At 40.4% G+C, this 13803-nt stretch overlaps 1 protein-coding gene across 1 annotated transcript in view; it reads right to left on the reverse strand.

Annotated features, from left to right (window-relative positions):
- The window catches only part of GRXCR1 (glutaredoxin and cysteine rich domain containing 1), a 143291-nt gene that overhangs the window by 33922 nt on the left and 95566 nt on the right, over positions 1 to 13803 (reverse strand). Inside the window, exon 3 of the mRNA XM_084797289.1 lies at positions 9992 to 10234. Coding sequence (XP_084653415.1) covers positions 9992 to 10234 — 243 coding nt within the window. The remainder of the gene's footprint in view (positions 1 to 9991; positions 10235 to 13803) is intronic.

Raw genomic sequence — 13803 nt, forward strand, 5'->3', positions numbered from 1 at the left:
TTAACACGTTTTGAATTGGCTCATTTTTTTTTCACTCTGAAGAATACCTATCGATTTCCATCCACCTTTGCTTATTCACATATTTAATTCATTCTGTAATATTGAAAGAAAGCATTTGAAATTTTAGGATACTATTTTAAATCTAAGATAACACCAATAGTACATGAGTACATTTCTTCTCCGGTAAGACTGAAAATAGTAACTAATGTCTAAATGAAAAAAGGCACATGCTTTGGTTCCTCAGAGGCTCTACTACATCGTGTGACCTGCGCCCTCATTAATTTTCAACCCAGTTTCAAACAGATGCTACTGCACTAAATTCATATTGTGGACAGACTCAGGGTACCAACTTAAGCCTGAGGCTTCCACACATTCTGTAGAGCACTAGGCAATGGACCACCGGGCACTTCACATGTATCCAGCCATGCAGAGAGTTAGAGCAGTAAGAGGAAAGAGTCCTGGGCTATGGGACAGCGTGTTTCAATGTGCAAAGTTACATCGGCAGAGAACGCAATGAAGGGACACCGGGTGAAGCTGCTCCCTGTGTTGCAATTTAGAATACTGAGTCTTTCTGCCTCAAAAACTCATTCAATTGGCATTAAGTTTCTGGAACAAGTAACTGAATTTTGCATTTACAGGTTTCAAAGTTATTTATTGACCTAACTTTTCAAAACATTGAGTTGACTGCAGCAGTTGAACTTAGACACTTGGCTGCTGAGCTATCTCAGGTAATAAAGAGCTTTGCCTGCTGTGTGGTGGTTTGAGTAACAATGACCTCCAAAGGCTCGTGTATTTGAAAGCTCAGTCACCATGGAGCGGAACTATTTGATAGGGTTAGAAGGAGGTGGAGTAACTGTGTCACTGGGAGTGAGCTCTGAGGTTTCGAGTCTCATTCTCTCTGCCTGTGAATCAGGATGTAGCTCTCAGCTTCTCCCCGACGTCATGCCTGCTATGTCGACTGTCTTGCTCTCCTCCATGATGACTCAGCCTCTGAAACCATAAGCAAGCTATCAGTGAACTGCATTCTCTTACAAGAGTTGCCATGGCCATGGTGTCTCTTTACAGCAGTAGAGCAGTGATTGAAACACCATGCAGACACAAGAACTTGATTTCAGCCTCAGAACGCATGTTACAGTGGCGTGTCCTCTGCAATGCTAGCACTGGGAAGAGGCAAATACCTGGAGTTCGCTGGCCAGCCAGGCTGAGTCTTGAGACAGCAAGAGACTCCATGGCAAAGCAAACCAATGAACAAAGTGGGCAACACTCCTGAAGAACACCAGTGGTTGACCTCAGTCCTCCACGTGCATGTGCAAACATGTGCATTTGTACACCAAGGAGTTCTAACTTGTTGCAGGCATGACACAAATGTGCACATGCTCATTGTATGCTCAGAGACATGGTATAATATAGGCACAGACAGTTCTCCCATAAAGACATACAGTCCTTGTCTATCTTCGCCTGGACTTGATTACAAGTCCTATTCAAATAAGTGGACTGAAAGTGCAAGTGACATGCAGAGGGCTCGGGTGCCCGTGCACCGGGGCTGGCCTCCTTTCTCTGCTGGGAAGCACTTTGCAGAGTTTAACATGCAAGAACTGTTTACTGGAGAAGTTTGTGAAGAAAATCTCAGGATCTTCCACAAAGTCTAAGAACGGAACTGCTGTATGTCCTGGGTATACCGCGCTGGCTGTGTATTCAAGAGACTCTGCATCCTGCCACAGAGACACAAGCACACTCAGGTTTTTTGCTGCTCTAGTTGCAATAGCAAGGAAATGGACTCGTCTTTGTTGGGGTCCATGCAGGAGGAATAGCAAAACAGCTCTAGAACTCATGGAATGTGTCCCACCAGTTAGCAAACCCACTATGAGTGTGTCTCGGCGAGGCATAACCCTGAGAACTGTGTGTCCTGAGGACTTCATGCTGTTATGGAGCATAGCTCTGCTTGTTACCTTTGTGGTCCTTATAATCTCCTTAATATGTGAATTGTGTGAGGACTATAAAGGGACTTCCAGCCCCTTACTGGGCAGTGTCATTGGCATACGCAATAACAATGCTTGATCTCTCACAGGTATTGTTGCTGGAGCAGATTAATGATTCAACCACCATCTCTGAAAACAACCTACAGATGTAGATTGCTAACAATAATCATTACCCTTAGAAAGGATTTGGAAAAATAAATTGTTCAACAAGGTTAGGTAAAGATGTTTTTGCTCGTGGCTCTAACATAGAAAATTTTAGGGAAAAATAGATTGTTTAGCAAAGTAAGGTAAAGATGTTTTTGCTGTTGGCCCTGATGCGTGAAATCTTAGGGGACAATTGAAGTTAGGAGAAAGTACACTCTTAGCAGTAAAACAGGGGACTTTTGAGGTTGGCAAAGCAAGAACAATGGCCCATAGCAGCACAGACTGACGTGACTCTTTTTCAAGCTAGGCTGGTGACTGAGATGACGATTGATTTCCTTATTCTATTTTTCTGCCCTCAGCTTCCTTATATGATTTTTTTAAAAAAGATATTAATGAGTAGATGAGCACCTTTAGGATTTAAAGTAGAAATGGCTGATTATTTTTATATAGGAGTTTAGATTTGTGATTCTTTTAAGATCTTAGTAAAATTACTTCTTAAGATAATTGATTCCTTCTTTGTAACCACAAACTGCAGCCTGCCAGCAAAGAAAAGCTGGCTGAGAAATTGCCTTGCTTGCTTATGCTGTTAATATGTAACAAGTTGTTTATGTACAAATGTATGTGGATTCTCAGAAATAACTTGCTATTCATGTTTGTTCCTCACCCATAATATGTAAAACGTATGATCATGTGAAGGCATTGGGGAACATGATTTTCTTACGTATATTCATTGTAATCGTTTATTTATAGAGAGATAGAATGTAAACACATTGTGATTTTTGTACTGCTTGGAAGATTTTCTTGGGGTGTATAAACTGTGAGAAGAAAGGATAAGAAAAATGGAAAAGGAGAAGGAGAAGAATACAAAGAAGAATAAAGATGAAAATAAGAAGATAATAATAAAAAGAAGAACAAACAGCTTGTTGAAACCTACCTGCCGAAGTCTGTCTTACTTCGTCGTCGTCTAGTGTAAGTGTGTGTGTGTGTGTGTGTGTGTGTGTGTGTGTGTGTGTGTGTCTGCGTGCACGCACGTGTGCATGTGCATATGTGGTTCTTTTCTCGCCTTCTTTCCTTTTCCGTTTTAAACACTTGCCACCATCAGTTCTAGACCCCGTTAGGAGCCATCAGCCCCAGCCCCTGCTTGCCACCATCAGTGGAAGCTATTGCTGGTAACTACCAGTTCTATCCTGGAAGGTCGCCCTCAGGGAAAGCCTACGGGGTCCCACGCAGCCAGCCGCAGGGTTCACGCCCCACCAGCCAGGGTTCACGTCCCACCTCAGTCTTCCCCAGCTGATGTCGTAGCCGGACTGCAATATTCTGGCACCCGAACAGCAGGGCTCCAGTACACCCTCAATACGCATCAATAGACAGCTAGATAAGGGAAATGTTGTACATATACTTAATGAAATTCAGCCAAAAAGTGAAATTGGGAAATTTTCAAGAAAATGGAAAGAACTGGAAATACCTTAAGAGGGGTAATTCAAGCTCAAAAAGACAAATACCGTATCTTCTCACGCGTGTGAATCCTAGCCTCAAACTGTTAAATAACTGTGTTCAGGTAGCAAATGTGGGTGAACATCAGGGTAACAGAAATTGGCCAATACGACTGGAAAGAAAGGACATTTCAATGGAAATGGATCAGGAAAACAATAGAGGAATTTTGAATGGAGAATATTTGGGGTGAAATGGTATAGTAGGAGAGGGAAGCATGAGATGAGGAGGAAGCCAGGGGATGTAGTGGTAGAATCAAACAAAATTAAATATATATATATATATATACATATACATATATATATACATATATATATGAAAACACTATACAGACAACTATCATTCTGTAAGATAATTAAAATATTTTAAATGAAAGATCTGTCACTAAGCCTTTCGTAGTCACTCAATTCTAACCAAGCCAACAACAGACCACAGAGAGCAGCCAAAATCTCCAATACTGCCAACTACAGAACAGAACAGCTCTAAGATCGAAGATGGTTCGTTACAAGCATAACAACAAGAGCCACGTGCTAACACCATCCAAATCATAAAAATAAGTCTCCAGCATTTGATAAGGGTGTTGGTGTTGATGTTGTCATTGTTTTGTTGGTTTTTCTACCTGATCTAAAGAAAAATGGTAGTACCACATTGGACTACTTGTAGAAAGAAAGTCAAAATTACAAAATAATACCACCAATATTTCAAGCACATGCATATACACACACACACACACACACACACACACACACCCCTACCTTGTTTCCTAGAAGTCTTAATCATTATCCAATAACATATAATATATGTGTGTGTGTGTGTGTGTGTGTGTGTGTGTGTTTTGGCTTCTCATATATATGTATATAGATACATATATATATGTAGATACATATATGTGTGTATATATAAGAAAGATATTTATAGTAAAAACTAATGAATGTATCAAAAACAAAAGGGAAAGGGATTTATCTTGAAAACTAGTTCTTATGAGACTTACAGGAATTTTAACTGGTCTCGCACTCACTATCATCAGTCATAAACTGTGGATATTTAAAGTAAATCCTGGCTCCACTAGAAGAACAAGGTCATATCCAAAGAGACAATCACCTGGAAGACTTAAGAGCATCACGATGCAATTAAAGGCTTTAATGTTGCCTGCTAAGAACGGGTATCACTGTGCTGCCAGAGTTCTAGGAGCCATGACGGCAGAAGACTGGCCAACATTATTATTATTATGTCATTTTAGATATGAGGATAAAGGAACCGTTTTCATTTTCATTGTTCCAAAAAGAATGAAAACCAGTGGACAGAGGGAGCTAGGGTCATTTGTTTTCAATGTGTGTAATAATTTCATATTATTAAAAGAGCATAACAGCTGGGGCTGATGATGCAATTCTGTGGAAGCATGAACAAGAAGATCATTCAAGATGAGCCTGGGATGTACAGCGACTTTGAGGACAGCTTAGCAAGATCCTAGCTCAATAGTTCAAATGCAGAGTGTCTGGGAATACAGTGGCAGAATATTGTTAAGCATGCACCAAAACCTTCATTCAATCCCCAGAGCCACACTAAATAAATAAGTAAACAAAGCAACAAAATGTGATAGGTTGCCGATCTATTAAATTTGATTGTTTAATATTGTTATGATCCAAATATACAAAATACATGTCTGAAATGCCATGTAAATATAGTCCAATATTTTGTATAGTTAACATATGCTAATGCTAATAAAATAATTTTTTAAAAAACAAAAATAACAAACCACTTCGTGGAGGCTGCAGAGATCAGTAGTTAAGCATACTTGCTGCTCTGACAGAGGAACCATGTCCAGTTCCAAGTGCTCACATACTGGTTCAGAGCACTGTAACACATGATCCTGGTAGCACTGTGCCCTTTTCTTGCTACTATGGGCACTGGGAATGCCCATGGTGCCCATACATATATGTAGACAAACAGTTATGTTCATAAAATAAAATAAATAAATCTTGAAACAATGTCTTAAACAATGACATTTCACAAGCACTGGGATGGGAATAATAATAGTAATAATGATAGTAGTAATATTTTTAAAAATTAACTAGTATTAGTAATGACATAAAAAACATGGAACCCTGGTTCATTATGAATGGAACTGTATGCAGTGCATTCACTACGGGAAACAATTTACAGACTCATTAATAGATCAATTGTAGGATTTCCAAATTCTGGGAGTGAAACAAGCTGTAGGAAAGAAAATATCGAGGGTTTCTTCCAAATCTCAGTCTAGATTCTATGTGAGAAACTTGTTTGCATTTCCCTTCACAAGAAATTAATGATTAAGTCTTTTAAAATCTCATTTAATATCACCCATACCAGTTTCCAAACTCAGGCACACTCTGAGAGGATCTGAGGGAGGGAGGGTACTAACAGGACTTCAGAAATGACAAATTTCCCTTACACTCTTCCCACGTGAGGATGAGTGTTATATTTACTGGCTTTGCTGTAACTATATAGAAGGTGTCACTTGTTATCATTTTGCTGTGGGAAATGCTTTTTGAGTTAAACAAAAATAAATTTTGGGTTGTTGTTTTAAAAAAAGGTTTTCATGTTATAGGAAAACAATTATCAAGATAATACAGTTTGTCATACCTCTCTTCTGTTTCACGTGAAAAGAACACAGGCATTTCGTTGATAAGTTTGAACTTTATGCCTAGTGAACTATCATCAATGCATACTACTATTTTTAATTAAAATATTAGTTCATTTGATACTCAAGTCAAACCAATGAATTCTAAGCACAAGAAACAAAACAATGACATCAAGATAATGGTAACTAATTTTTCATGCCTATTAGTGATAAGGAAAAAACTCTAACTGTAAGTCAGACAATATACTGGGATGGAAATGATAGACTTTCCATGAAAAACAATACCAGTGAGAAGGTAGAGGAACAACTCTAAGGAATTGAAAGGACAAAAACTTTTGAGACAGATTTTTATACCCAACTAAGTACCTACAATATATATGTGACTATAGATAGCTATAATAAAGATTAAAAATAAGGACATCATTATTACCCTGTTATCCACACTACAGAAAGCTTTGCAAGAATAGAAAACTACAGTGATGGGCCATTGCATCTCCATATATGGGGGCTTGAAAAAGAGGCTGGCTACCAACCGGCTTAATAGAACGTCCAGAAATTGGGAGGCGTCATAAAGACATGGGTCCCTTAACAGCAGATATGCACTCCAAGAAATGCCTTGTGAATGGTGACTCACGGGGTGTGCTAACGCAGACCTGCATGGCTGGCTTGCCGTACATAGGGCATGCTCAGCACAGCCTGTCCTCAGAACTGAACAACATGGTGTTTATCCTACGTTAGTTAACAGTAATATGATGGCAAGTGTTGTCTATCTAAAGATATTAAATGTAGGAAATGTTCTATAAAAATACATTGGCCCTGAAATCACATACAAACAAGCCACACTAAGTGAATTTGGAAGGATATGTTTATATATTTATGGCTATGCATGTAATAATAATAATAAAAAGAGCTCAGTTTGAGAGGGAGTGAAGTGGAGGATAGGGGAGGGTTAGAGGGGGAGGGTTAGAGGGGGAGGGTTAGAGGGGGAGGGTTAGAGGGGGAGGGTTAGAGGGGGAGGGTTAGAGGGGGAGGGTTAGAGGGGGTGGGTTAGAGAGGGAGGGTTAGAGGGGGAGGGTTAGAGGGGGAGGGTTAGAGGGGGAGGGTTAGAGCGGGAGGGTTAGAGGGGGAGGGTTAGAGGGGGAGGGTTAGAGGGGGTGGGTTAGAGAGGGAGGGTTAGAGGGGGAGGGTTAGAGGGGGAGGGTTAGAGGGGGAGGGTTAGAGCGGGAGGGTTAGAGGGGGAGGGTTAGAGGGGGAGGGTTAGAGGGGGTGGGTTAGAGAGGGAGGGTTAGAGCGGGAGGGTTAGCGGGGGAGGGTTAGAGGGGGAGGGTTAGAGGGGGAGGGTTAGAGGGGGAGGTAGATCATAGTTCTACCAAAAATGTTTTCTTTATATTCTTATTTGTTGTGTTTTAAAAGTTGTCCTTAGAAATGTTTAAATTTTTTCCTTGAGTCTATATTCCTAGGTCGCAAGGCAGCTACGCTCATAATAATTGCCTTAATTCTTAAATGGAGCAATGCCGTCCTTGAAGTGGACAGGCCATAATGAAGAGCTGTGAGGCCTTGGCATCAGGCAGGCCTTGGTAGACCTATGGTCCTTCAGTGGCTGTTGGTCATGATGGCGGCCTCGGCATCAGCCAGGCCTTGGTAGACCTATGGTCCTTCAATGGCTGTTGGTCATGATGGCATTTATGTTCTTTCTTGTTTATAGCCTCATTCCAATGTGAATTTGGCTGGTTGGTCCAGACAAATCATAATTTCTAGCCCATCTCTTAGTGGAATGTCTAAGGTTACTTATGACTAAAGTATTAGAACATAATCTTTTCTTGGGACTATGTTCTGATGCCAAAACAGCAGAACAATTGCTCAAACAAGTTCTGAGCAGAATATACCCCATTACCCCACAGGAAACACCCTGGAGAGTGAAAAAAAATTGTAATTCTTTTTCTCATTGAGTGTTTCCTTGCTTCCACCTTCGGCTGTTAGCTTTGTTGGAGCCAGAAACTAAAGAAAAGAAATCTTGTTGATTCTTCCATTCCTGCTTGCTTGAACTCTCTGATCCTCATGGTGGAACATGGTGGATTCAGCCAGCATCTCCACCTGGGTCTTGGTGATGATGGTAGATCAGCAAGGAATCTACCAAATACTGCCCTGCTCTCCCTGCCCTACCTCACCGTCCACGGTCTGTCTCCATCTGCCTCTCTCCCTGTTCCTGTCTCGCTTTCTCTGGCTATTGACTTCTCCATTTCTCCCTCCTTAAAGAAAGTTATTATTTTATTAAGTTATTATTTTATATTTTAAATATTAAGTCATTAAGGTATTAACTTATTAATAACTTACTTAATAACTTACTAATAACTTAATTAATAACTTAATTCATTTATTAAGTTATTAAGTTATTATATATTATATATATATGATTCCCACATCCTGATGCTCACTCACTAATTTCAAGCTAACTTAGATGGTTTCATATGACTTTTTAAAATGCCACAGATGTTAGAGAAGTCACTAGCTTCCTAGGGCAGCAGCCAAATATTCCTCCCTAAAGATAATGTTTCATAATCTGCCAAAACCCAGCAGAGGGCATCCTTCCATTTCAGATGCATGAACCGTGCAGAGGAGGCCCATCATAGTACAGTGTGCTCCACTGATGGCTTTGCATCTAGATTCAAGGAATGTTTTGCCTGCATTTGGAGGAGGATTGTTATACAAGTTATTCTGGACCCGACTCCCTCCTGGTGCAAAGCAGGAGCTTTAAATCACAGAAGCAGCAAGGTTTACCCCTGTAGCCATTCTCTCCTAGATGCTGAGTATACACATAAAGAGATCAGAGGGAAGACACAACTGAGAAAGAACCAGGGTCCTGACCTCGTTTGTGACAATCACCTCTGTCCCTCCAACTGAAAAGACAAATGATGGGACAGGTATCACAGCTCGGTACGTCACCTCAGAAGCAGGGATAAATTAAGTATTCTGGATTCTGAATAGCAACCGAAAGGATCCGGAACAGCATGAGTGGAGCCCGCCGTATATCTGAGGATGCCGGAAGCCATCCATTAATCTTAACCCCATTTCCACTGACATTGAACTTACACAATAAGAAATATTTTAGGTTATCAAAATCCTTCCCTAGTTAAAAAAAAGGCAGGTCTCCATCTATTTTTTTGTTGCCTGCTTGCCTTTTGTTGTTGTGTTTTATGATGGAGAGTGTTATTCAAAGAGCAAAAAGGAGGTATGTTTGCTGCTGCTGGAAGCTGGGCTCTCTCTGATCATCTGTTTGTGTGAATCTGTGTCACACTGCCACAGCACTAAACTCAAAGAATGATATTAAATAATAATCAGATAAAATTCTGGCTTCAGACTTCAAAGACGCCATCTTTGTTTAATTAGGCAAGAAACTGAATATTTGATTATGGAGAACTACAATTTACAAATGTTTCTCTTACAAATGTTCAGTTTTTCTTTTTTACCCTAAAATGTAATTTTACCTTGGGTCAGTTTTCAGAAGCCAACGTTAACTGAGCGTTTCAAGACTGTATTGCTCCTCAACAAAGCAATTTCACGCTGACTTCATCTCACTGTACTTCTGCAAGCAAGTGCAATGCAGCACGTTGTTTAGGATAGAAATAAAAACCCAAGCGCTTTAGGTCTGAGCTCTTCCAAATAGCAAACGTCATGTGGTGGTATCGCAAGTCGTCTTTTCACACAGTTTATAGGAGGGGCACCTGACAGAGGCGGCTCTCTTCTGGAGCGTACTTACCCCAAGATAGTGGCCGTCTATGAACACAACAGGGAGGGAAGGCACTTCGGAGACACGCCGGCACCGTTCATCCAGCTCTTTCCCATAGTCAGCGTTCAGAGCTATGTTCTTCTCTTCAAATTTTACTCTGTGGTTTTGGAAAATCTTTCTAACCAGTTCACACCTCTCAAAGGTTGTCCTCACCACACGAAGGCAGGTTGTGTAAATCACCACGCGGTCAAACTCCAGGTCGGCGGAAGGTTGCTGGAAGGGAAGCATTGAAGTGTAAATTCACTTGCTTCGCTTTCTTAGGTGGTTTGTGTGTGTGTGTGTGTGTGTGTGTGTGTGTGTGTGTGTGTGTGTGTGTGTGTGCACAGTTTTTTAAAAATACTTTTTCTAGCATTTTGTTTTTTTTTATTTTATTAATTTATTCATATTACATCTCAACTGTTATCCCATCCTTTGTATCCTCCCATTCCTCCCTCCCTCCTATTTTCCCTTTACTCCCCTCCCCTATGACTGTTCCTGAGGGGGATTTCCTCCCCCTGTATATGCTCATAGGGTATCAAGTCTCTTCTTGGTAGCCTGCTGTCCTTCCTCTGCGTGCCATGCACAGTTTGAATTGACAACTTTGGGTAAATGTCTTCTACAGTAAAAGGCACTCACAAAAGCTGAATGAGCCCTTTGTAAATTCAGAGCCATATGTGTTGAAGACCAAGGTGTGTGCTCTCTAGTAGGAGAATAAAGGAAATAGTCCCTGTCACATGCAGAATTTAGATTTATTGGATGTACATATGCTTATTTGTTATATATAAAGGGATAATGAAATGACGGACGGTGATGATGAAAGATGTAATATATGTGACGTAACAGCATAAAGGACTGTTTGGGTGGTGAAGGAGATAGAGGACAGTGTGTGACCAGGAGGAAGAGGAACAAGGTATATAGGCAGAAGCAGGTAGCAGAGTGTCACCTATGTCACTGCGTTGCTTCTTTGCCAGTGTGTGGGGTGTTATTGCCCTTTCAATCAAATGCGGAAAACAATTTATATATTATCAGCCTTTTAAATTATAATAAACAAGCCACCCTGGCCACTGCTGAATCTCACACAAAGTAAAACCATCCTACGGTGGCCATGTGTGTTGTAGGATATTGCCATAGCTGCATGTGTCATGAAGTGTTCTATATCTAGCCAGGATAATCTAGAGGCAACATTCTCTAATAGTAAAATAAATCTAGTGGATATAAATCTCACAATAAACCTTTTTTTCCATCAAAAAATAGAAGTATAATAGTGCTGGTAAGATGGCTCCGCATGCACTTGCCACCAAGCCCGATGGCCTGAGTTCTACCTCAGGGATCCACATGGGAGGAAGAGAGAGCTGGCTCCCACAAGTTATCATCTGACCTGCACATAGGTGCATGTATACTCAAAATAAATGTTTTTTAAAAGTGTGTGTGAGAGAGACAGAGAGAGAAGGGGGGGAGAGAGAAATAAAAATCCAAGCCCTTTGGGTCTGAGAGAGATAATGCATGTGTATGTGTAAATGAAACACCACAATAAAACAGGTTGTGTGGTAACTTACAAAGATAATAAAATAGTAAAAATATAAATAATAAATAAACTCAAAACACTGAGATATTCAAATTTATCATTTTGCAAAAATAACAATATAAGTTAAGTGATGTATTTGGCTGTTTTTCTTTTCTTAGTAGTATGTCAAATAAGTTTAATATTAAAGACAACTCTAAAAGGGATACCGTGTGGTAAAATAATGAACAGCTGAGGTTTTATGTTGGAGATGTTGTTCAATAGCTACATTGTCTATTAAATCCACTAGAGAGAAAGCTGAATAATATGAAAGCTTGGTGATGAGATCCTGTCACATAATATCAAAGGTTAACATTTAAACAGTTGGAAATTCTTAGCCTTCTGAGCTGCAGTTTCCTGTGACTAAAAACCCTCAACTACAAGACGGTTTTGGCACTGAAACAATGCAGCATTTGTGGCACAGCACTTTGTGAGCGGCAGGCCTCTGGAATGCAGCAAGAAGGCTCTATCTTAAGGAGGAAGGATTCAGTGACACAGAGTGGGAGCCTGCTGAAGCCAGCACAAGTGGGCAGAGGGACTAATGGGGAACTGAAAATAGAATAAATAGTTGGACACACCAAAATTCAGACAAGCAATACCCTAAATCAAGGTGACAATTGTTCCACCTGAGAATCTTTTTTTTATGCTTTCTGATAAATCAGACGCTGTAGCCACTTGCCTCGGAACCCTGCCCATCAGTGCCAGACTGAGCCAGCAAGAACTCCTATCTTCCTTCCCTTCACTGTGACCACAGAATAAGACCTTTGAAATCATGAGTTGAAATAAATGTTTCCTCTAATGAAAATGATCATCTTAAACATTTGATCACACTGATAGGTAAAGCCAACTAGCACAGGAACCACAACTTAAAACAGCCACACAACTCTTAAAACTCCACTGAAGTAAAAAATTAGATTAGAAGCCTATTCCAGACAACTAAATGCTAAAACCAGCTGCACAGAGCTTCACTGCTTTGGATTCAATGAAACCAGATGAATCTTCCAAGCTCAGATGGCAAAGATGGTAAAACAACTTGTGAGGCAGCCCAGAGTCATAAGGATACCAACACAATGGGCTCCCCTCATAGAAAAAGAGGGTTTTCCCCCTGATGACAGAGTTTGATAAAAATACAGGAATGACCTACTAAGCCCAGTTAACTCTCCTCACATGTGCGTGGCTGTGGGACCATCCACTGGACACGGGGAAACCTACAGCGGCCACATTATTGAAAAGAATGAGTCTTCTGAAATGGAGTTCATGTTGGTGGGAGGTATGTGGGGACTTGGAGGAGACATTATTATGTTATCAAAGATTAAAAATATGAAGGATACAGGGATGAATTATTTCTCCAATAAAGCATAGCTATTAAGCTAAAAAGCAAAAGCCTAGAAGGAATGAGCGATTTTCACAACTATGGAGGCAGAAGAAAGAATGGAGATGACAAGAAAACACAGGGAGAGTGACATCAAAAAGATTAAATGGCTTTACAAAGACATCAGATTTTAGGCATGTGACCCTAGTGTTGTCAAACATGATTGTTTTATACACAAGCTTAAAATGCTGGATTTAGGAGATCATCTGATTTTTAAATGGCTTTACCTAATTTAAAATGCCTTAAATAACCTTACATAGACCAACGCATCTGAAAGCTGAATGCTCAATTTCTGTTACTATAACAAACGCCTGAGGAAATAATCTTATCAAGAGAAAAGGTTTGTTTTAGCTCACAGTTTGAAAACTTCTGGTCCAGTATTGACAAGTGCAATTGCTTTAGGCCTATGATTAGCCTGTGGTGGGGCTGTGTGGTGGCGTAAAACTGCTTGCTTTATGAGGCAAAAGTGAGGAAGAAGGGGCCATGGTCCCATCCCTTACAATGCCGAAGGGCACACGCCAGTGGTCAAAAGGCCATCTGCTAGCCCTCTCTCTTTTAAACATACTACTACGCAACAGCTCCACCCTTGCAATGAAGCTTTTAACACATGAGCCATTAGGAAACATTCAGCATATAGTTTCTATTCGAGTACAAATCACCAGAGTAGAGAGAGCATGGCCTTGCCAGTTAGATACACTTGGGTTCTAACCCAGGCTCTCTGTGTGTGCTTGGAAAGCAAATAAGTTAGCAAACCTCAGCTTTCTTATCTGTACAATGTGATAGCAATGACATCTGTTCTAACTGGTTTAATGAGAATATTAAGTAAGAGAAACCATGTAAACAGCTAGGGAGCTAGGGAGTGTACATATG

Source organism: Acomys minous (genome assembly GCF_964271855.1).
Source record: "Acomys minous genome assembly, chromosome: 10".
In the NCBI taxonomy this organism is placed as follows: Eukaryota; Metazoa; Chordata; class Mammalia; order Rodentia; family Muridae; genus Acomys; species Acomys minous.